Genomic DNA, 25,803 nt, shown 5'->3' on the forward strand with positions numbered 1-25,803 from the left:
GAAATTTGTACCCATCCTTCCTGCACACCGGGAAGTTTTTATCGCTGTTACTCTTTGGTGCGTCCGGTAAAATAAATATTCTGCAAATATATTACACAGTACTGCTGCCAAGAAAAGGAGAGAAGAAACTAAATATTTCATTAATCACTTTGAAAATAATAAGTCCGAAAATCCCACAGTAGCCGAAGAATTGCCTTTTATTTTTGTCTGATTTGCTGTTATGAAGAGCAGTGCCAAGTTCAATAGAACTCGTTTCTATCGCAGTGCTTGAAACGCACACTCATAAAGTATTCCTAAGTCGAACTAAGCCATCATGACGGGCACTTTTGGCGTAGTGGCCGGGGAGGGGGCCAAGTTCAAGCCTTGGGTCTCTCTTTCAAGTCTGAGGCTTAAGGCACGGTACTAGCGCGAAACTTGATTAAAAATTCAAGGCCATGTTGTGGCACAAACAAGCATTTGGAGCGATATGGTCCGAGCTGAGACGAAACGAAAGACCAGACCAGGTCGGAGCGAGCCCCAGAGCAGAGCAACCAGATCTTAGGCCCCGAGCAAATCATGTGAGTCTGGAGTTGGTATAGAAAGCGGCAGTGCAGCCTGTTGCTGCTGTAGTGGATGTGGCTGTGTATCTGCAAGATACAGATAGAGATTGCGCTGTACACTCCGCTCGCCTACTGCTCTCGTTGCACTTGCCAAACCTACTTAGAGTCTGAAACTAGTTACGGATTGCTGCCGTCGTCTGAAAGTGGTTTTAATTTTAGCTAGTATATGTGGTATAGGCTGGTGCCGCCACTTTTATTTCACTCGCCCATTTTGTCCATTTCTAGTTTTCAATTGATTCATTGCTGAATTATTTACAATTGTTTGCTTTGTTTCTACAAGCTTCAGATTTCTTTTAGCGTTTCCATCTGTCCTTTTGTTCGTACTTCATTTTTATTTCACCAGCTACTCGTTACTCGTAGAGTAAAAGGAGATACTAGATTCGTTAATTCTAGTATGTAACAGGCAGAAGGAAGCGTTTCCGACCATATAATGTATATATATTCTTGATCAGGATCAATAGGCGAGATAATCTGGCCATGTCCGTATGTCCGTCCGTATGAACGTCGAGATCTAAGGCTAAAGCTAGAAAGTGTAGACTCAGCTTGCAGACTCCAGAGACATAGACACAGCGCAATCTTGTTGACCCATGATGCCACGCCCACCCTTACGCCCACAAACCGCCCAAAACTGCCACTCCCACACTTTTGAAAATTGTTTTGATATTTTTTCATTCTTTTGTTAGTCTTGACAAACTGGTTTTATGCCACTTCTGTGTCAATTACACTGTCCTATTAAGATCTTCTGTAGCATTTGACAAACTTTTATCAGTTTTTTTTACTCCCCTCTGTTATTTTCTAATTTTAAACGGAACTGCCTCCCAGAGTATTATAAAATGTCTTCAAGTCACTCTGGTTAATTCGCATTTTGCTGCTGCCAATGATGATGATGCCTGTGCTGGATGCGATGATCGCATCTTTATAATTAGTAGTAAAAACAATTTGGACGAAAGCAACTTCAGAGTTCTCGCTCGCTTCTCGATGCTTTTGAGCTTTACCTTGGGGTTCGGTTTCATTTACCTGGCCAAGAAAATAGCTTGCCTTAGGCTTCGTCTCTTGCCTGTAATTAAATTGGCCAGTATACCGAGCTGTGAAGCTCAGCTTGTTTTTGTAGCATAGCCGCGGAAATGTAATGTGAGCAGCATGCACTAGGTCGACCTTACACCTAGCCATGTGCTGTATGAAACCTTTCCTCATTTAAATATCTGTTTCTCTTATTTGCAAGTAAAGAACAAGAGAGAACGCTATAGTCGAGTTCCCCGACTATCTGATACCCGTTACTCAGCTAGTGAAAGTGCGAAGGAGTCTTCAACACTGACAGTTTTTGGCGGTTTGTGGGCGCTAGAGTGGGCGTGGCAAAAAGTTTTTTGGCAAAGCGATAGAAATTTAGAAGACTAATACAAAAATGAAAAAATATCAAAACATTTTTCAAAAGTGTGGGCGTAGCAGCTTTGGGCGGTTTGTGGGCGCTAGAGTGGGCGTGGCAAAAAGTTGTTTGGCAAATCGATAGAAATTTATAAGACTAATACAAAAATTAAAAAATATCAAAACATTTTTCAAAAGTGTGGGCGTGGCAGTTTTGGGCGGTTTGTGGGCGTTAGAGTGGGCGTGGCAACATGAATCGACAAACTTGCGCTGCGTCTATGTCTCAGGAGTCAGTATGCTTAATCTCAACTGTCTACCTTTTGTAGTTCCTGAGATCTCGACGTTCATACGGACAGACAGACGGACAGACGGACGGACGGACAGACGGACAGACGGACGGACAGACATGCAGATCGACTCGGCTATTGATCCTGATCAAGAATATATACTTTATAAGGTCGGAAACGCTTCCTTCTGCCTGTTACATACTTTTCAACGAATCTAGTATACCCTTTTACTCTACGAGTAACGGGTATAAAAATAACAGGCAATGCTCTAAAGAAAACAACATTTTCCCTTTAGCGACCAGGTAAGGCTCACACAGTGAGCCATTTCTGTATCTGCCGTGCATACTGGGCGTGTGTGCCTATATAGAAATTATCTGCGACAAACGACTCCCACACTCGAAAATAGATATTCACAGATGCCTTCGTGCGATTTCTTTTTGAGATCGAAAACATTTGACAGGCAGAAATCCTCTGACTGACAAGATCCCCCTTGACATACATTTTGACATAGCAACGCCAAAAATAAAATTATTTTTAATAAAAAACAGCACTGATTGGTGCCTAACAATTGGCACATAATTCGCTAATCTAAAAAATTTTTGAAAATGCTAAAAGTGCGATATTTTAAAAAAGGATTTTTGTTTTTCAAAGAACGAAAGTCTTATTATCAGTTTTCCAAGTATATGTATATATGTATAATATAAATACTGTATAATGAAAACGCCTTCATTTATGAGTAGAATGTGTAAAAACTAAACAGGTATCGCTATATATTTTTTAATACAGTACATGAAACTAGTAACGGGTATCTGATAGACGAGTATAGCCTCCTGCCTTTGTTTAGTGTCCTAACTATCCTATTTAATCTGTAAATCAGTCTATGAATCATGCTAATAGTTTCCAGCCGTCAACATTTAATTTACCCGACTGTACATAAGCCGAAAGTTCAAATCCTAATCGCAAAACTTATGCTTGCTTAAAATGCAAATTCTTGGAAATAAATTTTGTAATATCGAGCAAATAACTTACCGCTTCCAACGCCACCTGTCTTCTTCCACTCGAGAGGGTTTGTCGATTCGTTTTACAACCAAAGACTTTGTAATGTAATACGCCATACAAAAAAACACACACTCAAACAAAAAATGTTTTTGCTGCACTCGACAAAAGAATTTCCCACAATGCCAAGAGCCGGAGAAATCGCGCATACGCACAGTTGGCGGCAGCGGGCAACGTTCAGCGCGAAACTTTTTACCTGCCCAATGAATCCTCATCTGCCCTACGTTTTTTTGGAAAATTTGGTTACAATTGTCTGTGGCCATAGCCAAAACGAACAAGTTCAAAACCTGTAAGATCACATTAAATTGTGTACTTTTATTAGAGTGGAGTTAGTTGGGTGTTGAGAATATCTAAAATATTATTAGCGAAGGAAAAATTAAATTAAAGCATGGCAAAAAAGTTTCCTCCTCAAGTATTATCCTTCTTGGTTTAAGTTTGCATTAATGCATTATTCGCGCCCCCCCCCGCCCCACCTGCGGGAGACCTAATGACTTCAAGGACGAAGACTAGCCCACGCTCTCTAGACAGTTAAAAAAAATAAAAAAGTTACTACTGCAAAATATTAATATACATCGTCCATCGCTCAAGAGCCAGAACAACGTCTGTCGTCGTCCGTTCGCTAAATAGAAGAATGACTGACCAGCAACAATGTGCTGGTATTTAATAAGTCTGCATCACAGACGACAAAGCCACACAAATCACCAGCTGGCAAGTGGGAGAAAAGGTGCTGGGAAGGTGGGGTGCTCGAATGCTGCATAACATGTTGATAATATAATAACAATAACCATAAAACGAACACGCCAGACGAGGACGGTCAACTGGGAGACAGAATGGGGCAAAGTCGGACCCTACTTTTACCTACCGCAACAAGGTCGTATTAAAACTCAGCTATAACTGCGCCTCGGGTTCTATGCCAAGCTCGGCTTTTCGGTTTGGATTTTATTTTCCACAGTTAATAAGCTACTTCCGTTTGCTGAAACTTTAAAAGCGTCCCCACAAACTGCAATTGAACCCAAGTTGTATGCCTGACTTTGCATAGCAGCTGAATCGCTTCACTAATCGCGGTGCAATGAGCAGAGTGTGGTCTGTATGAATGCGACTGGGGTGGTAATTCGTAGGGGAATATTTAAGTACTTATATATATATTCTTGATATACATATGTGTATATATTCTTGATCAGGATCAGCAGCCCAATCGATCTGATCATGTCCGTTCGTATGAATGTCGAGATCTCAAAAAATATGAAAGCTAGGAAGTTGAAAGTTTTTATTATTTTCCAAATTTTGACCCGCCCACTCTAACGAAAACAAACCGTCCTAAACTGTACGAACTTACTTTTGAAAAATTTTTAAATTTTTTTTCACTTTCTACCGATATTTCAGAAAATGTAGGAATTTCTTTCTCGACTATAGCGGTCTCTTTTGTTATTTAAAAGAACTAGGAATGCGTTAAGTAGCGCTTACCAATTTTTAAGACTTCGAATATTTATACTAACAAATAAATTCCTGTGTAAAAAGAAAAACAGGATAGAACGCTGTAGTCGGGTTCCCCGACTATCTGATACCCGTTACTCAGCTGGTGAATGTGTGGGCGTTAGGGTGGGCGTGGCAAAAAAATTTTCTGCAGATCGATAGAAATTTACAAAACTAATAAGAAAATGAAAAAATATCAAAACATTTTTCAAAAGTGTGGGCGTGGCAGTTTTGAGCGGTTTGTGGGCGTTAGAGTGGGCGTGGCAGCATGAATCGACAAACTTGCGCTGCGTCTATGTCTCTGGAGTCTGTATGCTTATTCTCAACTTTCTAGCTTTTATAGTTCCTGAGATCTCGACGTTCATACGGACGGACAGACAGACGGACAGACAGACGGACGGACAGACGGACATGGTCAGATCGACTCGGCTATTGATCCTGATCAAGAATATATATACTTTATATGGTCGGAAACGCTTTCTTCTCCCTGGTACATACTTTTCAACGAATCTAGTATACCCTTTTACTCTACGAGTAACGGGTATAAAAACATCGCGATAGAACTGACGGTGACGCTTTTGTTGGCTACCCTGAAACTTCTTCATTTCTGGGCCCATTTATTTTAGCTCTTATTCTCTGAGTTCGTTTTTCCTAGCTCACTTTGGGCTTTGTGTTCCTAATGGCTTCACTCCATAGCCATTTGTTTTGAGCTCCTTTGTTTGCTGGGCTTTTCTTTGCCCATACGTGTAACAGCCCGCTTCTGTTTCTCGCAGAACCATCCCTCACTCCCATGTACATACCAAAATATCTGGACGGGATTGAAGCTGCCCAACAATGGTAAATGATGCCAGCGGGACAAAGTCTCGTACATAAAGCATCCCACATGGATGTGTCCAACATACATATGTTGGCTATAAAAAGCTAATTGTAAACAAATCCAGTGCCTCGCACACGAATGAAACATTACACGAGGCGCTTTTTGTGTACATGAGATGCACATAAATGCAAACACATATCATTAAAAAAGGAACGCGTTTAAAAAGCGGTGGGTTCCCACTTTAAAGTATTTAAGCCGCAAAACAGCAGAGGGGAGTATCGGAATTTAGATAAGGTAACTAAACGGAGTGGTAAAGTGGGGTAGTATATCACTAGTCAAGCTGAACAATAATCAGGGCTTTTGGGAAAAGTAAAGTACCAATCTTTGGAAGCACAGGTAAATTATGATCATATTAGAAATACCAAAGTAAATATAAAAAATATAAATATTAGTTCTGAAACCAAGTTTTATCTATTGCCATCAGCAGGTAACACTATAACAAAACAAGAGAGAACGCTGTAGTCGAGTTCCCCGACTATCTGATACCCGTTACACAGCTAGTGGAAGTGCGAAGGCGAGTCTTCAACACTGACAGTGTTTGGCGGTTTGTGGGCGTTAGAGAGGGCGTGGCAAAAAGTTTTTTTGCAAATCGTTTGAGATTTATAAGACTAATGAAAAAATATCGAAACATTTTTCAAAATTGTGGGCGTGGCAGTTTTGGGCGGTTTGTGGGCGTTAGAGGGGGCGTGGCGACATGAATCGACAAACTTGCGCTGCGTCTATGTCTCTGGAGTCTGTATGTTTAATCTGAACTTTCTAGCTTTTGTAGTTGCAAAGATCTCGACGTTCATACGGACGGACAGACGGACATGGCCAGATCGACTCAACTACTGATCCTGATCAAGAATATATGTATATACTTTATATGGCTTGAAACGCATCCTTCTGCCTGTTACATACTTTTCAACGAATCTAGTATACCCTTTTACTCTACGAGTAACGGGTATAAATACAAAGTTTTATCCATTTTTTTTGCTAACACAGCCATAAAGATGTTTTAAATGGCATTCGTTAATATAACGCTTGCAGCTTTCTCCAAAGGAAACCATTGGCGCCGGTGGGGCTTTCTTGCAACTACAAAACCTCCGCGGAGCAAGAAGAAGAAAAAAGCCAAATATTGCGATTCGAAACACACAAAAGGTCATGCGACGACCGTCGTCTTAATGTCGACCTGGGCGTAAAATAGGTTAAAAATCATTTTTCAGCCATCTTTTGCACACAGTGCATCCCCCTACTTTTTTCCGGACTTGGATTCGTGTCCGTGTCCGTGTCCCTGCCCCTGGTCAGGAACATGAAAGTACATGGCTAGGCGGCAACATGCCAACGAACTGAAAAAATCAATTTTTCAACCATATAATCCAAGCTCCCTGTGAAGGCGAAGCGTTTGTTCGGGGGTCGGAAATAGCGAAACGTGCCTAACAACTGACAAACTCGTGCAAAATAAATTGCAGCCTTGCACTAGAGAACCCCGTGGAACAGAAAAACGTGTGCAACCCCAAACAAACGAAGAGGCGGGCGACTGGGAAGAGCGAAGGAGAGAGAAAGAGAGGGATAGAGATAGACGGAGAGAATTGCAGACAGTGCATCGGACATGCGCTTTCGGTAGTACAGTTTTTCAGCTTTTGGTTCTGCACACCCGAACAAACCCCAATGCCCCCAGTGGGTTTGGTTGAGCGGAATGGGTTCATTTCGGCCTTAGCTACTCGGCCGGCTGGCCATCACAAATCATCATAACTACGGCCAAAGCCAAGGTGGAGTGTGGAGCAGCCCTAAATCCCCAACCTCAACCCCAAGCACCTGCAGTAATCATCCCCTTTGTGGGTAAACTCTGCAGTTTTGGTGGTTAGTTGGGCCTGCTCAATTTATTTTTATTTAGGGTCGTCGGTTTTCGCTTATGTAATCACCTCCAATGGTGTAGCAGAACAACTCGTTTTACTTGGTGAAGTAAACATTCAAAAGAAAAGTTTGCCAGTTCGATGTTAAAGTCACAGCAAATATCCTTAGCCCCGTCATTTACAAAAAAATGTCCGACACCCCATGATATGAAACTGTATGTATTAAGCCGCTGCATCCTTTTCGATCAACTATCGACTGTGCATCAAAACTCGACTATTCATCCCTGGTTGGCTTTCATTTCGAAGCTGCAAATCGTGCAAATCTGGCTCGTCGCAGAAACTTGCTAATATGCAAGGGGTGGCGGGTGGGCAGCCCCCGACTTTAAACTTATTTACTTGGCCGCTCTATTCTCTATTCTTCGCAAAGAGGCCTCGCTGGCTCCTCTTCGACTCTTTTTGTGTATTCACAGACAACAATCCGCTTAAAAATATTACATTCACAGCACACACACAGCTGAGCGGAGAAATGCATACAAAGGGATAGTTTTGCTGTAGCAGATCGGCCCTATGAACAACAAAAAACAAGGGGAGAGCAACAACAGGAGCAGTAACAAAAAGTTTAATTTCTTTGCCTAGCACAAAAAGCGTGTGATAAATACAGCAATGAAAAGTCGAAGCGAACGGACAAAATGAGATGCAATGTGCAGCGAACGAAGCCAAAGCCAGAAGGGAGAACTTACCTATACCACTGCGAAAGCTTTTGCGACATGCAATCCGTTCTCCCCGCACACACACAGCACTCACTCACACACACGTAGGTGGGTGGGGTGGTATGGTGTTTGTGGATGAGGACGACTGCGCCGCCCGCACTGACAGTGGCAATGCCAAAGGCAAACTGCATATTTTCGAGGCCTACATCAACACTTCTTCAGCGTTTTTCAACAAGGGCGTGCATCACGAGGGAGAATGCACGAGCAGACAAAGAGGCGCAAAGAGAGCAAGAGAGTGTCAGAGAGAGACAGAGAAAGTGCTGGGCGCCCAGTGCTTAGCCGCCACCAAATAAATAGCTAGACCAACTAGATTCATATTAACGAACACAGTTAATTACACAGCGCGTATTTCCTGTGCAGAATCTGAAAGCAAATCGCTATTATAATGTACTGCTGGCTGCCTTCATCCAGTAATATTCAGTAATTTCGATAGCGCGAAAACTTTCCTAAAGACAGACTTGCACAGGGCTTAGTTTTAATAACAGAGCTGCAGAATAGGTTTGTGATCCACAAATAAAATATATTCTTCCCTGGCGAAACCCATTCAATTCATTCTGAAAATCATATATTCAATAGAATTTAATTCTGGTCTGAGAGCCCCACCAGTAGTGAAGAGTAAGTTGTAAAGCTCACGCTGGCGCTTGCTGTCTTGGCCATGTGCATACATACATGCATATGTGCATACATACACACATATATGTAAATGCATACATACATATAAGTTCATTTATAGCTATAGCTTTCTGGCCTCGTCCCCCGCCAACCCGGTGACGCCTCAGTCGGCAGATTCATTTACATGGGTTATATGGGTAGTAAAGCGGAATAGGGAACGGAGACCGAGCGACTAAACACAATAACACAATGAACTCCAAGCATAAGCAGCTCCAAATGAGCCGTTCTTTTATTTTGTGCTTCACAAATAAAAAAAGAAATGTATCTTTTCTGTGGGTCCTTGAGTGCTAAGTTATTGTATTTGTAGGCAAGCTGCTTTTGAGTGCAGGAAAATAATTACAAGCAGTCCATAAAACTCATTTTCGATACACTCAGTCCTCTGACTAACTAACTGCGCAGTTTTTGCGTTCACCTGCCGCCTACTTATATGTGATCCCTCGGATCTGCAGTGGTGATCCCATGGGATGACATTGGCTCTGATTTCAGCTTTGGCGATCCTGTTGGAGCAGCCGGTTTTTCTTTTAGTAATGCGATTTCCCCACCAGAGCAGCAGCAGTTTTCCACATTTTTACATAGTCCGGAGCACACAAACAAACTTGGAGCTTGAGTGCAGTTGAGATCCAGTCAAGGTGGCGTCTTTCCCATTTTCCATGAGCCGTTGGAGCAGACAAAGTTAGCATGACGCCGTCGTTTATTTTATACGCTGGCAGTGAAATTGAAACGCAGCGACTGCAGCAGGGGAGGGAAAGTAGCTGTGAGCCAAGAGCCTCGACAGTTGGGCATACGGGTAAAATTTATTTTAAGGCTAGGGGGAAAACGGTTGTTAGAAACTGTGTTATGCCGACAATGCACTGCGTTGCACTCAGCTGCAGCTGAGGCCTGACAAGAAAGGCGCAGCAGGAGTGGTACACGTTGGAGGAGGGTTCATTTGTGCCAAAGTGACGTCTTAGTCGCCTCGACTTCGATTTTTCTGCTTCTCGTACCTTAAAGTGCCTTCTATGCCAGCATTTCCTGCCAAAGTTGTTGCTGTCCATGTCAATCCTGTGGCTGTTTCTGTTGCAGTTGCAATAGCAGCACGTACTTATGTGCTACTAACGCCCAACGATCCATTTTTCCTTTGTTTTCCCCTTATTGGCAAATAGCTACAGCTTTTATGGGGAAAATTGCACTTGATATTCTCTTATGTCTGCGGCAGTCCCGAAAGCGTGATTATCGTCGCAATGTATGTCTAACGCCATTTAATATTCCCAAATTCCCACAAAGAACCTAGTTTGAACGTGATCGATAATATTGTTGGTGATCTATTAAAGAAAATAGAAATAATTATTAATAACACATCAGGATTTGAAATTTAGAATTACATATATATGTTGGTATAATGAAATACATAGGTATTCTACTTTTGACATTTAATTATTTAGTAGTTGAACGAATGGGTAATATTTTGTAAAATTAGATCATTAGATCCTGTTAAAACTTACAATATAAGTTTAGGCTTTTATTTTTCTATCCAACGAATTATTTTGTTGATTTCGGCTGATGGGTTTAATTTTGTTGACTTTCAGCGACAACGTTAATTGAATTTTAAATTTCTCAGGGGACAATGGCGGAGGTGGGCGATCCCAAACTGCGTTTGCCAGTTATCTGATACAGCAAAGCTGATTAGTAAGCAAACGAGTTCCAGTTGGATCTGGAGCTTGCAAAACATGCAAATGGCGGAGAACATAGAACTCTCCGAAAGAAAATTTATTTATTTGGGTCTTATGTTTTATGGATCGTTGCTAAAGAAACCCCATAATAAATAAGGTTTGTTTCCTCTTTTTTTGTGCACAGGTCGCGATGATCTCTCACCTTCGAGCAGCTTAAACGGATATTCGGCGAACGAAAGCTGCGATGCGAAAAAGAGCAAGAAGGGACCTGCGCCACGGGTGCAGGAGGAGTTGTGCCTGGTTTGCGGCGACAGGGCCTCCGGCTACCACTACAACGCCCTCACCTGTGAGGGCTGCAAGGGCTTCTTTCGACGCAGCGTTACGAAGAGCGCCGTGTACTGCTGCAAGTTCGGCCGCGCCTGCGAAATGGACATGTACATGAGACGTAAGTGTCAGGAGTGTCGCCTGAAAAAGTGCCTGGCCGTGGGCATGCGGCCAGAGTGCGTCGTCCCGGAAAACCAGTGCGCAATGAAGCGGCGGGAAAAGAAGGCCCAGAAGGAAAAAGACAAAATGACCACTTCGCCCAGCTCTCAGCACGGCGGCAACGGCAGCTTGGGCTCTGGTAGCGCCCACGACTTTGTTAAGAAAGAGATTCTTGACCTTATGACATGCGAGCCGCCCCAGCATGCCACTATTCCGGTAAGGGTTTATATTAATTATTATGACTCAAACAAGATTATAGATCACAGATGGAAATAATAAAACTCCAACCGTTGTCATAATAATATAAGAGTAATTAATAGAAACATTAAAGTAATATAATAGATACTAATAGCAATTATTTTATATTATTAGTGGTATTTTTATAGTGGTAACATAATACAATTCTAATAGTTATGAGGCATCAATATAATCAATTATAGTAAGAGTCTATGGTAAAGTTATGGAGAATCGCAAAAGCAGAAGCAAAGAGCCGTGGAAGCTGCCGCTAAAACAGAAATACTGGTAGTGTGAATAATAATAGTAATGGCAATATAAAAGAAATAAAATATTAATATAATAGTAATGTAGTTCTAAGAAGTAATTAGGATTTTGTAGTCTCCGATCTTAATGTCAACCAGACTCCCACTTACACATACTTTTTAATTTCCGGTACAGCTACTACCTGATGAAATATTGGCCAAGTGTCAAGCGCGCAATATACCTTCCTTAACGTACAATCAGTTGGCCGTTATATACAAGCTAATCTGGTATCAGGATGGCTATGAGCAGCCATCTGAAGAGGATCTCCGGCGTATAATGGTGGGTCAGATCGAAATTTACTATATAATTAGAATCTTAATTCCTTTCTATGTTTTGCAGAGTCAACCCGATGAAAACGAGAGCCAGACGGACGTCAGCTTTCGGCACATTACCGAGATAACCATACTCACGGTCCAGTTGATTGTTGAGTTTGCTAAAGGTCTACCAGCGTTTACAAAAATACCCCAGGAGGACCAGATCACGTTACTAAAAGTGAGTATTATCGAAGTCACTGGGTTCAACCAATAAGTCTATAAACTTATTTTTTAACGTCTAGGCCTGCTCGTCGGAGGTGATGATGTTGCGTATGGCACGACGCTATGACCACAGCTCGGACTCAATATTCTTCGCGAATAATAGATCCTATACGCGGGATTCTTACAAAATGGCCGGAATGGCTGATAACATTGAAGACCTGCTGCATTTCTGCCGCCAAATGTTCTCGATGAAGGTAGACAACGTCGAATACGCGCTTCTCACTGCCATTGTGATCTTCTCGGACCGGCCGGGCCTGGAGAAGGCCCAACTAGTCGAAGCGATCCAAAGCTACTACATCGACACGCTACGCATTTATATACTCAACCGCCACTGCGGCGACTCAATGAGCCTCGTCTTCTACGCAAAGCTGCTCTCGATTCTCACTGAGCTGCGTACGCTGGGCAACCAGAACGCCGAGATGTGTTTCTCACTAAAGCTCAAAAACCGCAAACTGCCCAAGTTCCTCGAGGAGATCTGGGACGTTCATGCCATCCCGCCCTCGGTCCAGTCGCACCTTCAGATTACCCAAGAGGAGAACGAGCGCCTCGAGCGTGCTGAGCGTATGCGGGCATCAGTTGGGGGCGCCATTACCGCCGGCATAGATTGTGACTCTGCCTCCACTTCGGCGGCGGCAGCCGCGGCCCAGCATCAGCCCCAGCCCCAGCCCTCTACCCTGACCCAGAACGACTCCCAGCACCCGACACAGCCGCAGCTGCAACCTCAGCTGCAAGGTCAACTGCAACCTCAGCTCCAGCCACCGCTTTCGACGCAACTCCAGCCGCAGATTCAACCACAGCCACAGCTCCTTACCGTTTCCGCTCCCGTGCCCGTCTCCGTTTGCGCCTCTAGTTCCTTGTCGGCGGTCAGTACGAGCAGCGAGTACATAGGCGGAAGTGCGGCCACAGGACCCGTCACGCCGGCGGCCACCAGCAGTATCACGGCCGCCGTTTCCGCTAGCTCCACTACATCAGCAGTGCCGATGGGCAACGGAGTTGGTGTCGCGGTGGGCGGCAACGTCAGCATGTATGCGAATGCTCAAACGGCGATGGCCTTGATGGGTGTTTCCCTGCACTCGCACCAAGAGCAGCTTATCGGGGGAGTAGCGGTCAAGTCGGAACACTCGACGACTGCATAGCAGACACAGAGGCAGCTCCATCAACATCACCAACCCAACATCGACGTCCTGCTGGAGTAAAAAGCGCAGCTGAACCACAGTTATAGGGAAAATAATGGAGTTCTCTCTAGAGAGTTCAAGCCGAACTAAATATTAAAAAGTGGATAATTAATGGACAAGCGTAAAATGCAGTTATTTAGTCTTAAGCCTGCAAATATTAAATATTATTCATACAAATTAACATATAATACGGCCTATTAACAATTACGCTAAAGCTTAATTGAACCAATCTTACACCACAATTGGACAAACAAGTTAAGGAACAGGGAGAGAAAAAATGGAAGAGAACAATTGAAAATCATAAAAATTTAGAATACATTTTTTGGTGGATGTATGATCTAATGCGTGTCGCATCAGACTTACGATCAATTCTCGAATTTTGTTAACTAAATTGATCCTCCAAACTACATGCAAAACAGATCAGAAAGAAAAACAGACAGTAGGGCGTGAACAGGGGAAGAGAGAAGAGAATAAAGATTGTTTATATTTAAAAAATATATAAAATAATAATTACTAACTCTAAACGTAATGAAAACCACTGTATAATATTTAACTATAACTCTAAATTCGTAATGTAGAAAAGAGAGTAAATCTGTTAAATGATACAAAAAGTTATGATAATAACATTATCATCCACCATAAGTAAAATCATTTAAACTAATTAAAAACAAACCACTTTAAAAAACACGCAAAACTTGGACTGATTTTATAAATATTTTTTAATCATAATGAAAGGCTACATGAAAAAAATATTACAAAAACAAGTAACATATTTTATATGTTTTAAAAAAGAGAATTTCAATTCAAATTCTTCTAATTTCCTCCAAAAATATTTGGCAGCAAAAACCTTTATTATTGGCATTGTTTTAGACATGTTTTAAAAAAAAATTTGATATTGAATCTAAACAAAAGATAATGAAATGAAAGTGATTGGAGTCCTACTCAAAAACCAAAAGGCATCAAAAGGTATTTAATCTAAAATATATTCTAATTTCGATTTTAACAAATAGTTTTTGGTGGAAAATAGTTTTCAATCACTTTGATAAAACCCACACAAATAAATACATGCATACACCAAAAGACTTCAATATATATTTTTAAAATTTACATTGGTAATTCGAAATTTCATAATTCCATAAGTTTCATCCAGCTAATTTGGCAAAATCAAAATTTTTATGAAAGCCAGTACAAAAACGTGCAAACTTGTTTACCTTGGCAATTTTTATGTTAAACAAAATTTAATGCAATTGATTTTCAAAATAATTTTTATTAGATTTTATTAGGTTTTTTTTGCTTTGGAATGTCAATTTTTAATCAATTTTATTTAAAATTGTTGGCCTTATTTTAACTTAAATCAAATTTATTTTAATTTTAGTAAAAATTTGTGTTTAAAATCGAAAATAAGAACATTGTAAAATATTAATAAAATAATTAACGTTTAAAGTGATTCTTTTATTATGTAAAAAGAAGACAACAAATATTTTACGTAGCTTTCTATTTGAATTGTGCAATTTTTTATTTTTACTACTAATCCTAGTTTAAACATAATTTACACTCACGCATATACACGCCTACACATACAGCCACATATTTTTAGTTTTAAGTCAACTTAATTTATAAAGATGAATTTGTGTAAGACGAACTAAAATTAGCATGACATCATGGATAAATATGGAAATAACTTTAACAAACGATCGAAATGCATTGAAAAAGAGAATTCTATTTAAATATAGTCTGCACTTTGACAAATAAAAATCTTAAAAATTTTTATTCATAATATCGAAGACGGACAGGAGAAAGCTCCAATGGAATCCATGGATAATCCCGGCTTAATAAAACTCTTTATTATATTCGTTTTAACAGTAGGCTTTAGTTAAATGCCTTATAGCATGCATATTCAATTATTATTATACAAATATACAAAGTTACATTTATACATACCTTGTTTTGTAGTTCTACACGTAATGTAAAGAAACAAACTATCGAAATACAGATTATTTTTAACTTTTTACCTTATTTCTGCAGGTGGAAAAAACAAAGCAAGAAAAATGTACACAATATATGAAAAGTATGTTTAAACAAAAATAAGAAAACATTCAAAAACAAAAACCAAAACCTTAGTGTTTTTATTTTGCCAAACGTTTTTTTTTGTCATTTCCGTTTGATTTTCAATTGCTAGGGAAAGGATACGAAATATTGGGGTGCGAGTGAAAGACTTATGAGCTAGAAATTCAGAATTTGAACATAATTTTGCATACGATGCAAACGGCTGTGAAATTGGCGAGGAACAAAGGGAAGAGATCAAAGCATGAATAAAGCAGTTGTCTATATTCTCGACTTTTGGTTTATGATTTCTTTATGTAGGATTATGGATGAAACCGCAAGTAAGCTATTTAATAGCCTTCAAGCGTACTTTATAAGTACCCATATAGTTTACTAAGAACATAAATGTGGCAGGGAGCGAATGACTTTCCACATATTCCATTCGATTTGCAATTCCAGAACTAAGTCGAGTGTTATATTAAGTGTAAGTCAAGTTTAATAATACTCTCTATTGACCCTTTCTAAGTATTTCCAATATTATAATAGCACGCCTAAGTCTTTGTACATATGCATATATTAATATATATATATTTATAGCTCTCGCTCTGTAAGAATGAAAACAAAGAATGAGAACAACCAAAATACAAAAAATTGCAACCTGATGAATTACGAAAGATTGTATGCTATAAAATAACAATTTGTTGACAGATTCATTCATATAAAAAAGATTACCAAAACAAATACACAAAGCTTAAGCTGAAACGTAATAAAATCGTTATGTAGATTTTTGAAATTCAATAATATGTTTAATTTTTATGCACTGTTTTCTGTTATGTGTAAACTCGTAACTTGTTTTGCCCCAATACCTACCCTAACTATGTAGAACCCACGACCCCGACCGTGCACACAACGTGTAACCCTAAGAAAAATTTATTGACTCATAAACTTACAAGAATTTTGTGTTGAACTTGTATATATCGATCCTGAATTGAAAAACTACCTCAAGCAAAACAAATGATGATTAAGCAAAAGGGCAACAGATGTTGGGTGATGGAAAGGTTTTAAACATTATAAAAATAAATGTAACTACAAGCGAGACCTTAACAGCAGAGCATGAGCAGGAAAAAAACAAAGTATATACACTCAAAAAAGCTATTTTTCTCTGATATGTATTTGTTTCTATCGCACTTTAAGCCCACGATGACTTCCTTTTGAACTAAAAAGCTACAAGCCTTCTTTAAGCTACCTGGTTTGCTGTTCTTTATTGCCTGTCCTTTATTGCTTTAGGCGTTATGAAAACTATAATTGGCGATGTTATTCTTTAGTTTCTTTCCATAATCATAACATAAGAAAGGGCTAAAAGAGAAAGCTTCTTAAAATGTCTTGATTTAAATAGCTGAGTTTTTCTCACTGCCAAACCGAAATTGAAATATTATGGTATTAACCAGGTATATTGACTAAGTTATCGAACCGCAGCCATTTTCAAACGTAGAGTAATAAAGGGGAGAAACCATAAGTCTAATTTCATTTGCAATGTCTAGCAATCAGTAATACAAATATAAATTGTACCACTAATACACAAGAAATATATACAATTATAACAACCAATTCAAGATACAATTCCGAGTATATCTTTAAGCCAGAACCTATACGTATATTGATTGACAACGCACACAATTGCTAGGCAAAGATCTTAGCGAGTAAAATCATTTTTTTTAGAAATAAAGATTTTAAAATACAAATTAAAAACTGAAAACTGAATTGATGACATTTTAGTGTAACGAGAAATACAAGAAAATCGATAGTCTAATCAGCATGCTTAAAATATTGTGAAAGAAGACAAGACCACTACACTCCAGACACGTAGAAAAAATAGTACATTTAATAGGTGATTTAACAGATCTTTTAGAAATAGTTTTTAATTTCACTCGGATTATTATTTACGTGCTACACTGCCAGAAAACTTTTACATTACCTTTTACACTCATCCCTAGTAAGTTGATAAAGGGATGGCTTCTTTATTTCAAACACTATGTCTCGCATATTCCCTATTTTGCCGTATATCGATTTTGATAAAGAGAGAGAGAAGTAGAGATTGTTAGCATTTAAATAATCTAGAAAGCGAACCGTGCTTTTCTTTTTTGACTAGACTTCACATTAAGTACAGCAGAAAGAAAAAATTTCCAGGTGCAATACACACGGTGCTTAAAAACGTAGTTACGTGCACTTATTTAAATGGATGAACCTGACATGAAATTTTAAATTCTGATTAATTAAAAGGTATGTAAATGCTTAAATCTAACAATGTTACATAATACAAACTTTTATACTTTCAAATTAAAGCTTAATGTTAAGTTGGTGGAAATAAGTAAGACAGCTGATTTTGTCTATTGTATGCAGTTAGTTGTCGAGTAGAATATTATTAAGGGTCTGGCCAATTGTCAAAAGTTAAATCGAAAAGTAAGGGCGCAAAAGATTACATTTTCAAAGCTAATTTCATAATCAATACATTTATTTAGACCTAGATACAAATTTAATTTGCATAGTTGCATAATTAAGTTGTAAATATATATATATATATATATATAGTCTATATATGCGATATATAAAAAGTGTAATAAAATAAAAATGATATATTTAAAATAACTCCTCTTAGTTTGGTATTTAAAGCTGTTGCTTGTAGAGCAAATGGATAAACGATAATCGAAATCGCTAGAAAGTATTAACATGTAAGAGGGTGCGCTTCCGACCCGATCCTATTAACTATATAAAAATATTTTCGAGCATGAACAATAGGTAAGTCCATCTAACCTTGTCCGTCTTTCAGTCCGTTGGACTGCAAGTCAGTGATTCTAGTGAATAACCTGTGAGAATTGCAGATGACTGGCCTGTTACTTTTTTTTTTTTTTTTTTTTTTTTTTTTTTTTTTTTTTTTTTTTTTTTTTTTTTTTTTTTTTTTTTTTTTTTTTTTTTTTTTTTTTTTTTTTTTTTTTTTTTTTTTTTTTTTTTTTTTTTTTTTTTAGTACTTGACTGTGGCATACGAAAAAGCTACCTTGGACCGAAGCAACGTTTATCGGTGGTACAAAGTGTTCTCAGAAGGCCGAGAAAATGTGAACGACGAAGAGCTTGCCGGACGCCCGAGCACTTCACCGTTAGATTGGCCAGTACCATATATATGTATACAGTAAAATCCGGCTATAGCGACTTTCAAGGGACTGAAGATTTTACGTCGGTATAACCCGGAAAAACATTTTTTTTTGTTTATTTTATGGTTGCCATGTTCGTAATATGTTTTAACATAAAAAAATGTATTTTTTAATCCGACAAAAAAAATGTAATAAATTTAATTTAATAACATGGGTTATTCATAAGTAGTATACATATAATGTGTATTCATAAGCTAATATAACAAGATTCATTTCTTATGTTGTTTTTTTATTTATTCTTAATTTAAATAATCAATGATTTTGGTTTGTTTTGCAGTAGTTTTTGATTTATAAAAACTGTAACGCACAACAGTATTTAAAAGAGACACGCTATGCGTGTCATTAAAATTTGAGGGGACAAATCTATTTAGAATTTCTGCAGCCTTGAATGCCTCCAAAACGCTAGGTGCTGACACAGCATAATTTTTATCTTCGACGTGGTCGTCGCTGTCCTGTCCGTCATCTAAAACATTATGAACAATGCTGTCTTCAAAAGGTTCCCGACAAATCGCCACACCATTGTCAATAACAACATATTCATCCAGTTCTTTTATTGAAATCGGTAGCTTACCTTTTAGAGCTCTTGTGCAAACCGATAGAGGAATGTCATCTCCGATTTCAATATCATTTGAAAAAAAGCTACTGGGACCTTCTAAATTTTCTTTGGCAAGCCCAGAATGCTTACAACAATTCGCAATTGTCAATGGCAAAAGTTGTTGCCATGCATCATTTACCATTAAAATTGCATCATGGATGGTAATTTTCGGGTAATTTTCATCTTTGTTTTTATCCATATGGCTGATTGCTTTAAGTACGAGATTTTTCCGAAATCTTGATTTAATCAATCGAATTATGCCTTGATACATTGGTTGTAATAAAGATGTCGTATTTGGTGGAAGGAAAACTAGGTTACTAATTGTGGGATGGGCAGGACAATTATCAACTAATAGTATATATTTATTTATTTATTTAATAGTAATAGTAATATCATCTTGTTCTGCTTTTTAAGCTCAGCATCCCAATCCCGTACCCAATTAATCAAAATTTCAGATGTCATCCATGCCCGGTGATTACTATAGTAGCCAACAGGAACACTTTTAACAATTTTAAAGCATATAGGGTGCTTTGATTTTCCAATAACCAATAATCGAAACCTATAACCATCGAGTCTCCGTCGCAATGACCGGACTGACGCTATAAGCGGAGTCGTTATAACCGGATTCTAATATATACATATATAGTATATATAGTAGTATGTATAGTATATCTACCACAGTACTGGAAAAATTAATGATGAATACGTGCCAATTTTATCAGTAATTACCTACCCCTTTCCACTCGTTACTTAAATTAGCAAGAAGTTGCGCTTTAGTGAAGTTTTGTGGTTTTTAATCGACATCTACTTGAAATCACTATAATATTTTATATATATCGTATTTATATTTCATTTAAAGCCGCAAAAATGTTTAGTTTACGTAGCATGCAAAAAATCAAATATATTTACATATATGTAAAATCTCTTCTTCGTTGTTCACTTGTGGAAATTGTTTTCACCCTATCCAATTGATTTTTTCTTGTTTAGCCAAAACGAAATTACTTGACTTTTCATGATGAAAAACTTACGTACATAATTGTAGAAAGAAGTTTTAAAAGCCAAGTACTCCAACATCCTGAAGCTAATTCCATTAATAAATATAAGCACAAATAAAAAAAATATTTAAGTTCTCCAAAAGTTAAACCTGGTTATTAATTATATAAAGTGCATTTGTTTATTAAATACTATTAGTTTGGAAAATGTGAGGATTATAAAATTTGGGAATAAAATATATATATTTTCTCAAATTCCTATACTGATTAAATTACGTTTCGGCATTACGACATTCCGACGTTCACGAAGTGGAAAGATATTGCTTGGCTTTATTGCATAGACTGGTCTTTTCACGTCACGCGATAAAGACTTAATTGGATTAAAATTAGGTGACCGTAAAGCCACTTCATGACATCAAGTTAATAGGCTGCGACAGTTTTTGGCGGGCTTACTTTCAACATTTTGATCATTGCCTTGATGGAACGTTGAAACAAGTTGAATGTGCTTGAAGACTGAAGTGTTGAAGTGACTGAAGTAAATGAAGTATTTATTTAAGGATTAATCTGCACATCGTTTTGTGATGTCACCGTTTGTGAGTATGTTTTAACTGATACCATTATTCGTTGAGACTTCTATTGCCTCATGGCGGAGCTAAAATTTTAGCTGGAAGAACCACCCTATACAGTGTGAAGAGGATAATGTGGAGGTACACTTATCCACTTATAAAACGGATCTGGTATTTTTCTCTTTTTTGTTCCCTGAAAGGTATATTGCGTTGCAGACAAGCGGTCACACTAATTGACAGACGCAAAGTTTTAAGTAAAATTTATTATAGTTAATCAAAGGTATTTATGAATAATTAAAAACGACAAATCTAATAAAAGACGCCAATATATTGGATTTCACGCTCTTTTATTGACATTTAAAAATGCATATTTCATTGTCCATTCGGTGGGACACGTAAGCGATGTAAGCAAACTGACAAGATGGCGGCTGAATCTGCTGTATAGACCAAGAACTAACTACGAAATACATAGCTTGTCGACCTAAATTGGAAACAGTTTGGAACAATTTTAATAATTATATATTTTAAAGCACTCACCGGCACAAAAGTGAGGTTAAGGACGAGTTTCACTAGTATTACTTGCCTTCGTTGTAGACCAAATGGCTGATTCCGACGATGAGTACGACCGCAAGCGACGAGACAAATTCCGCGGAGAGCGCAGCGACAGTTACCGTACGGAACGCCGTGATGACCGTCGCGCGGTGGGCGGCTCTGCCGGTGCACGCGACGAGTGGGCGGAGCGGTAAGTAAAGGACACCCTTCAAATATTACATGACATCATTACTGGACGTTTCAGCAATCCCTTCAGGGGCGGAGCTTCCGCAGGCGGCGGAGGAGCTCGCCACAGACCAGACTATAGCGACTACCGTGGTCCGGGAGCCAGACCACGCTATGGGTCACCCGTCCGTGATCTGCCCCCAGCCAAGCGAATGCGTCCGGACTGGGGCGACGGAGATGTGCGCGCCAATCCACGGTTCGGAGGTAAGTTCTACAAGACTCCAGGATATTCAGACTGTTTATCGAAATATTTTTCTATAAAGGCTATGATCCGTATTTGATGCAGGCCTGGAACGACCACTACCAGTCTATCCACTCGGCCTTTTCCCACGCCGGCCATGCCCCACCTGTTAGGGAGTCCATAGGCGGCGGCGGCAGCGACATCCTTACCCAGCCGGCCATGCTCAACCTGAAGCAGTTCCTCGACACCCAGGACGAGAACATTTCTGACTCGGAAGTTATGCGCAAGTACACCGAGTATAAAACAGACTTCAAGCGCCAGCAACTAAACGAGTTTTTCGTGGCCCACAAGGATGAGGAATGGTTAGTAGCTGATCAAAAGAGGATCAACGACGGTTTTGTTGATATCTCTGCTTGCATTATTTGCCATTGCATTATTTGCCGTTCTTCTGTTCGCCACTCATAACTCTCTATATATTAAGTTTTTCTCTGCAGCTTATTGGGTTTGTGAGATAGAGACTTCTCTGAGAGGTTCTGCGCCATAGCAGTAAAAAAAAACTGAGTAAAATTTATTAGTTACCCGGCGAGCAATGCTGAGGTGTGTTCATATTTCAAAACCGCGATTTATTTAAATTCGATTGACGAGCAAAAGCCCAAATAAATATAAAACAATCCCATAAATAATGAAAGCGATAAGCTTGCAAGGTAAGATTTTGGGTGATAATTCAACAACAAACAACCTATCTAAAAATGTGAAAAATTTATCGATTTCACAATCAACAGCTGGGCAAAAAAGAAAAAGAGAAGAAATTAAAACAAGGGTTTTTATTACTGCAATACTAACAAGCATACCTTTTTTTTAACTGCAGGTTCAAAAACAAATACCATCCCGAGGACAGTGTTAAACGCAGTGAAGAACAGCGGGGCTTCCTTCAGGTTTAATTTTTTGTTTCACTTACCGCAGAAACCATTACCAAAATGACTCATTGCAGAGGCGTACTGATGTTTTCGTGGAGTTACTTGAGAACGGAATAATAGGAAGTGTGAAGGTAGATTCTTCGCAGGGAGATGCTCTGATTCGTGTATTAGATACGTGCGTTATAAAGCTGGAGGGCGGCACTGACGAGGACCTTAAAGTCCTAGACGAGAAACCCAAGGATCTAGTAGTATATGAACGAAAGACGGAGCCTATGGAGTCCGTCAAGGCGATGGAGAAAGCTATTAACAGTCCCAAAGAGGAGAAGATTAGAGAGGAAGATCCATTGCCAGCGGTCCTGTCGCCACAACGAAAAACTGAGAGGTCTGTTAATTCTGACGAAGAGAACTGGAAGGACGAGGATGCAGATAATGCAGCGTCAAAAAAAGAGTTGGGGGAGCATTCGAAAGAAACCGATTCCAAACCTGAGGACAAACAGTTGAACAAGAAAAAGACAAAAAAACGCAAACGCAACAGTAGCGATGATGACAGCTCCTCTTCCGAATCCAGTTCTAGCTCAGATGAAGAGAAACTTAAGGAAAAGTATGATGTTGAAGATGGCCTCAGGGCCGAACAAAAAGCCGAGGCGGAAAAGGACAGACAAGAAGCGGGCAAAGCAAAACGGGAACCAGAAAGTTCTAAACTGGAAGAGCTCGTAGGAAAGGAAATTATTGGTCCAAAAGAACTAGACTCAAAAATCAATACTGCTGAGAATGACGATACGCTGAAGTCACCTGAAATTTCTCCGAGTCCGATTAAGAGAACGGATAATGGAAATGGCAACAAAGTAGAAGATGAAGAGAAGCCCTCTGTTGATGAAAACAAGGTTGTCGAAACCGAAACTATTGATCTAGACAAAGTAAAGGATGGCCAGCCTAGGGCTTTGCATAGGACTTCTTCTATCTTTCTACGAAACTTGGCCCCCTCGATAACCAGAGCAGAGATCGAGGCTGTGTGCAACCGTTTTACCGGCTACTTAAGGGTGGCTATTGCAGACCCCTTGGTAGAACGTCGTTGGTATCGCAGAGGTTGGATAACCTTCATGCGAGACGTCAACATCAAAGAGATTTGCTGGGGACTAAACAATCAGCGACTGAGAGACTGTGAAATGGGAGCCATCGTCAATCGGGACCTCAGCCGACGGGTACGTCCAGCCAATGGTATAACCGCCCACAAACAAGTGGTGCGATCAGACATTAAACTGTGCGCCAAGATCGCTTTAAATCTGGATGAGAGATTTAGACTATGGGCGGAGGTGCCGACAGATGATTCCAATTCCGCCCGAGCGGACGAGTCCTCTGAAAATGGAAGCGGCTCCACGTATGGTTTCAATTCAAAAAACCCGGTGCTGCAAAACATCACTGATTACCTTATCGAAGAGGCGTCAGCCGAGGAAGATGAGCTTCTTGGCCTTACCGGCGAAAACAAGGACTCTGACGGCGAAGCCATTGAGCGTGACGAGCAGCTTATATGCGTTCTTGACCGCCTTGTACTTTACTTACGTATAGTGCACTCAGTGGACTATTACAACCATTGTGAGTATCCATATGAAGATGAGATGCCAAACCGATGCGGCATTATCCATGCCCGCGGTCCAGCTCCTGTTCGGGTGACAAACAACGACGTGCAAGAGTATATTAAGACATACGAAAGCAAGTTGCAACAGTTTCTTACTAAGACTGTGCTACTGAGTGACGAAGAGATAAAGAACCTTGGCGCAAAGGACGCCGAAACCGAAGTGGAAAAGTTTGTGCAAGCGAACACTCAGGAGCTGGCGAAGGACAAATGGTTATGCCCTCTGTCGGGTAAGAAGTTTAAGGGCCCCGAGTTCATCCGCAAGCACATTTTCAACAAGCACGATGAAAAGGTTGACGAGGTGCGCAAGGAGGTGCAATACTTTAACAACTATCTGCGCGATCCTAAGCGTCCGCAGCTTCCCGAACATCCAGGCACCTCTAAGCGCCCAGAATCGGAATCTGTCCGTGGAGGGGGTGGAGGGTAAGTTTACTATTTATTCCCATTGTACAATAAACTATTTAATTATTTCATTTCGTGCCCAAAATTTAAGATACCGACCGCCTATGTATCCACCTTTTTCGGCGATGCCCTACGGTTTTGGCCCACCCATGATGGGTGGGGGCCGTGGCGGACGTAACTTCCCCCCCGCTCGCAGGTTAGTACTATATATATTCCTAAAGTGTATACGCGCAATTCTCGGCAGTCATTCCCAAAGTTTTTAAATAGATAAATTTACATTTTATTTGATTCACTTTTATCCAAGAATCGAAAACGATCTTTTCTCGGAGCGCTAGAGAGAAACATACAGAACACTAGATCTTTCAATGATTCCACTATCCACTACAGCGGATTACAGTTCCGACCTACATACTCGAACACTAATAGCATTTAGGCGACTCTATCTTTCCCTTTTTTACTTTTTCTCTTTTGTTGGCCTAAATTGAAATTTGTCACAACTTTCTTGTGTCGCAAATTTTTTGCAGAGAATTGCCTTTGGAACACCAGCGCCGGCTTATCGGTTACCATGATTTGGATGCGCCTGCCAATTCCGATATGTTTGACTAATTGATTAGCACAATACAAATAAAAACAGGCCATACTGATGCAGCTTTTATCGGTTGGCGAGCTCAAGTTTTAAAAGCAATTCAAGCAATGCTAGGAAAAGTATCTACTGCATATAAAGATGGTTTATATACGACTAATGATATCTGTTTTCCTGTACAATGCTAGAACTACCTTTATTTGCCCGAAATAAATGCAAATCCATAGCCTAAAACAAATCACTGTAATATTTTGTATCTTTGCCCTCTCCTGAGTCTTGCGTGAATAATTCCAATATCTATATTCATTCTCGTTGCTTGCAGACCCGGTGGTTTTGATTATCGACCCAGATCACACTACCGGGATTTGGACGCGCCGCAAGAACCGTACTAGAACTAGCTATGCGGAGATCAAAAGCTATATAAATTGTATCAAATTAATTGCTAAACACTCAAATTAAGTTCTTTATATTCGCCTATTTGGTACGGTAAACTATTGTATATCACTGAGGAAATCGAAATAAAGTGCGAATAAAAAGCTTATCGCTGCGTTTTAAATGGGTTTTATAGATTTTTCCTTTGTAAGCAGAGAGCGA

General features: G+C 39.6%; 2 protein-coding genes and 1 long non-coding RNA gene across 17 annotated transcripts in view; 2 read left to right on the plus strand and 1 right to left on the minus strand.

Moving 5' to 3' along the window:
* The window catches only part of LOC122626440 (ecdysone receptor), an 81,498-nt gene extending 68,003 nt beyond the window's left edge, over positions 1-13,495 (plus strand). For 5 of the 8 annotated variants that reach the window (XM_043806706.1, XM_043806707.1, XM_043806705.1 and 2 more), the window contains 3 exons: positions 10,765-11,279; positions 11,739-12,095; positions 12,160-13,495. In XM_043806706.1, coding sequence (XP_043662641.1) covers positions 10,765-11,279; positions 11,739-12,095; positions 12,160-13,275 — 1,988 coding nt within the window. In that variant the 3' untranslated portion in view covers positions 13,276-13,495. The remainder of the gene's footprint in view (positions 1-10,764; positions 11,280-11,738; positions 12,096-12,159) is intronic. The other 3 variants (XM_043806708.1, XM_043806704.1, XM_043806710.1) reach the window with 1 other exon arrangement.
* A 5,345-nt stretch (positions 13,496-18,840) lies between these two features.
* Positions 18,841-20,183, minus strand: LOC122623309. The gene is made up of 3 exons (XR_006326397.1): positions 19,892-20,183; positions 19,135-19,841; positions 18,841-19,026 (listed from the first exon to the last, which is right to left on the minus strand). It is a non-coding gene; the product is annotated as an uncharacterized LOC122623309 (long non-coding RNA).
* Positions 20,184-20,611: 428 nt separating this feature from the next.
* On the plus strand, positions 20,612-25,750 carry LOC122623269 (serrate RNA effector molecule homolog). Of its 8 annotated transcripts, none has more exons than XM_043802338.1 (8): positions 20,612-20,743; positions 21,311-21,458; positions 21,513-21,697; positions 21,757-22,036; positions 22,543-22,609; positions 22,666-24,647; positions 24,718-24,822; positions 25,151-25,447. In XM_043802338.1, the coding sequence occupies exons 2-8, from the start codon at positions 21,316-21,318 to the stop codon at positions 25,230-25,232; spliced, it is 2,844 nt and encodes a 947-aa protein (XP_043658273.1). In that variant the 5' UTR covers positions 20,612-20,743; positions 21,311-21,315; the 3' UTR covers positions 25,233-25,447. The 8 variants fall into 8 exon arrangements, 7 of the variants coding, with proteins under 7 accessions (XP_043658273.1, XP_043658299.1, XP_043658291.1 ...); XM_043802364.1 differs by lacking the exons at positions 20,612-20,743; positions 25,151-25,447 and adding exons at positions 20,880-20,996; positions 25,532-25,750 and having other exon boundaries at positions 21,525-21,697; XM_043802356.1 differs by lacking the exon at positions 20,612-20,743 and adding an exon at positions 20,880-20,996 and having other exon boundaries at positions 21,525-21,697.
* The last annotated feature ends 53 nt before the right edge of the window (positions 25,751-25,803 follow it).

The sequence above is a fragment of the Drosophila teissieri genome, chromosome 2L (assembly GCF_016746235.2).
Source record: "Drosophila teissieri strain GT53w chromosome 2L, Prin_Dtei_1.1, whole genome shotgun sequence".
In the NCBI taxonomy this organism is placed as follows: Eukaryota; Metazoa; Arthropoda; class Insecta; order Diptera; family Drosophilidae; genus Drosophila; species Drosophila teissieri.

Bases quoted from the DNA above. Each gene is read 5' to 3' on its own strand.
- LOC122623269 (XM_043802338.1), top strand. From the start codon at position 21,316: ATGGCTGATTCCGACGATGAGTACGACCGCAAGCGACGAGACAAATTC. The intron at 22,037-22,542 runs GTTAGTAGCTGA...TTTTAACTGCAG, and splicing joins GCCCACAAGGATGAGGAATG to GTTCAAAAACAAATACCATC. The intron at 22,610-22,665 runs GTTTAATTTTTT...GACTCATTGCAG, and splicing joins AACAGCGGGGCTTCCTTCAG to AGGCGTACTGATGTTTTCGT.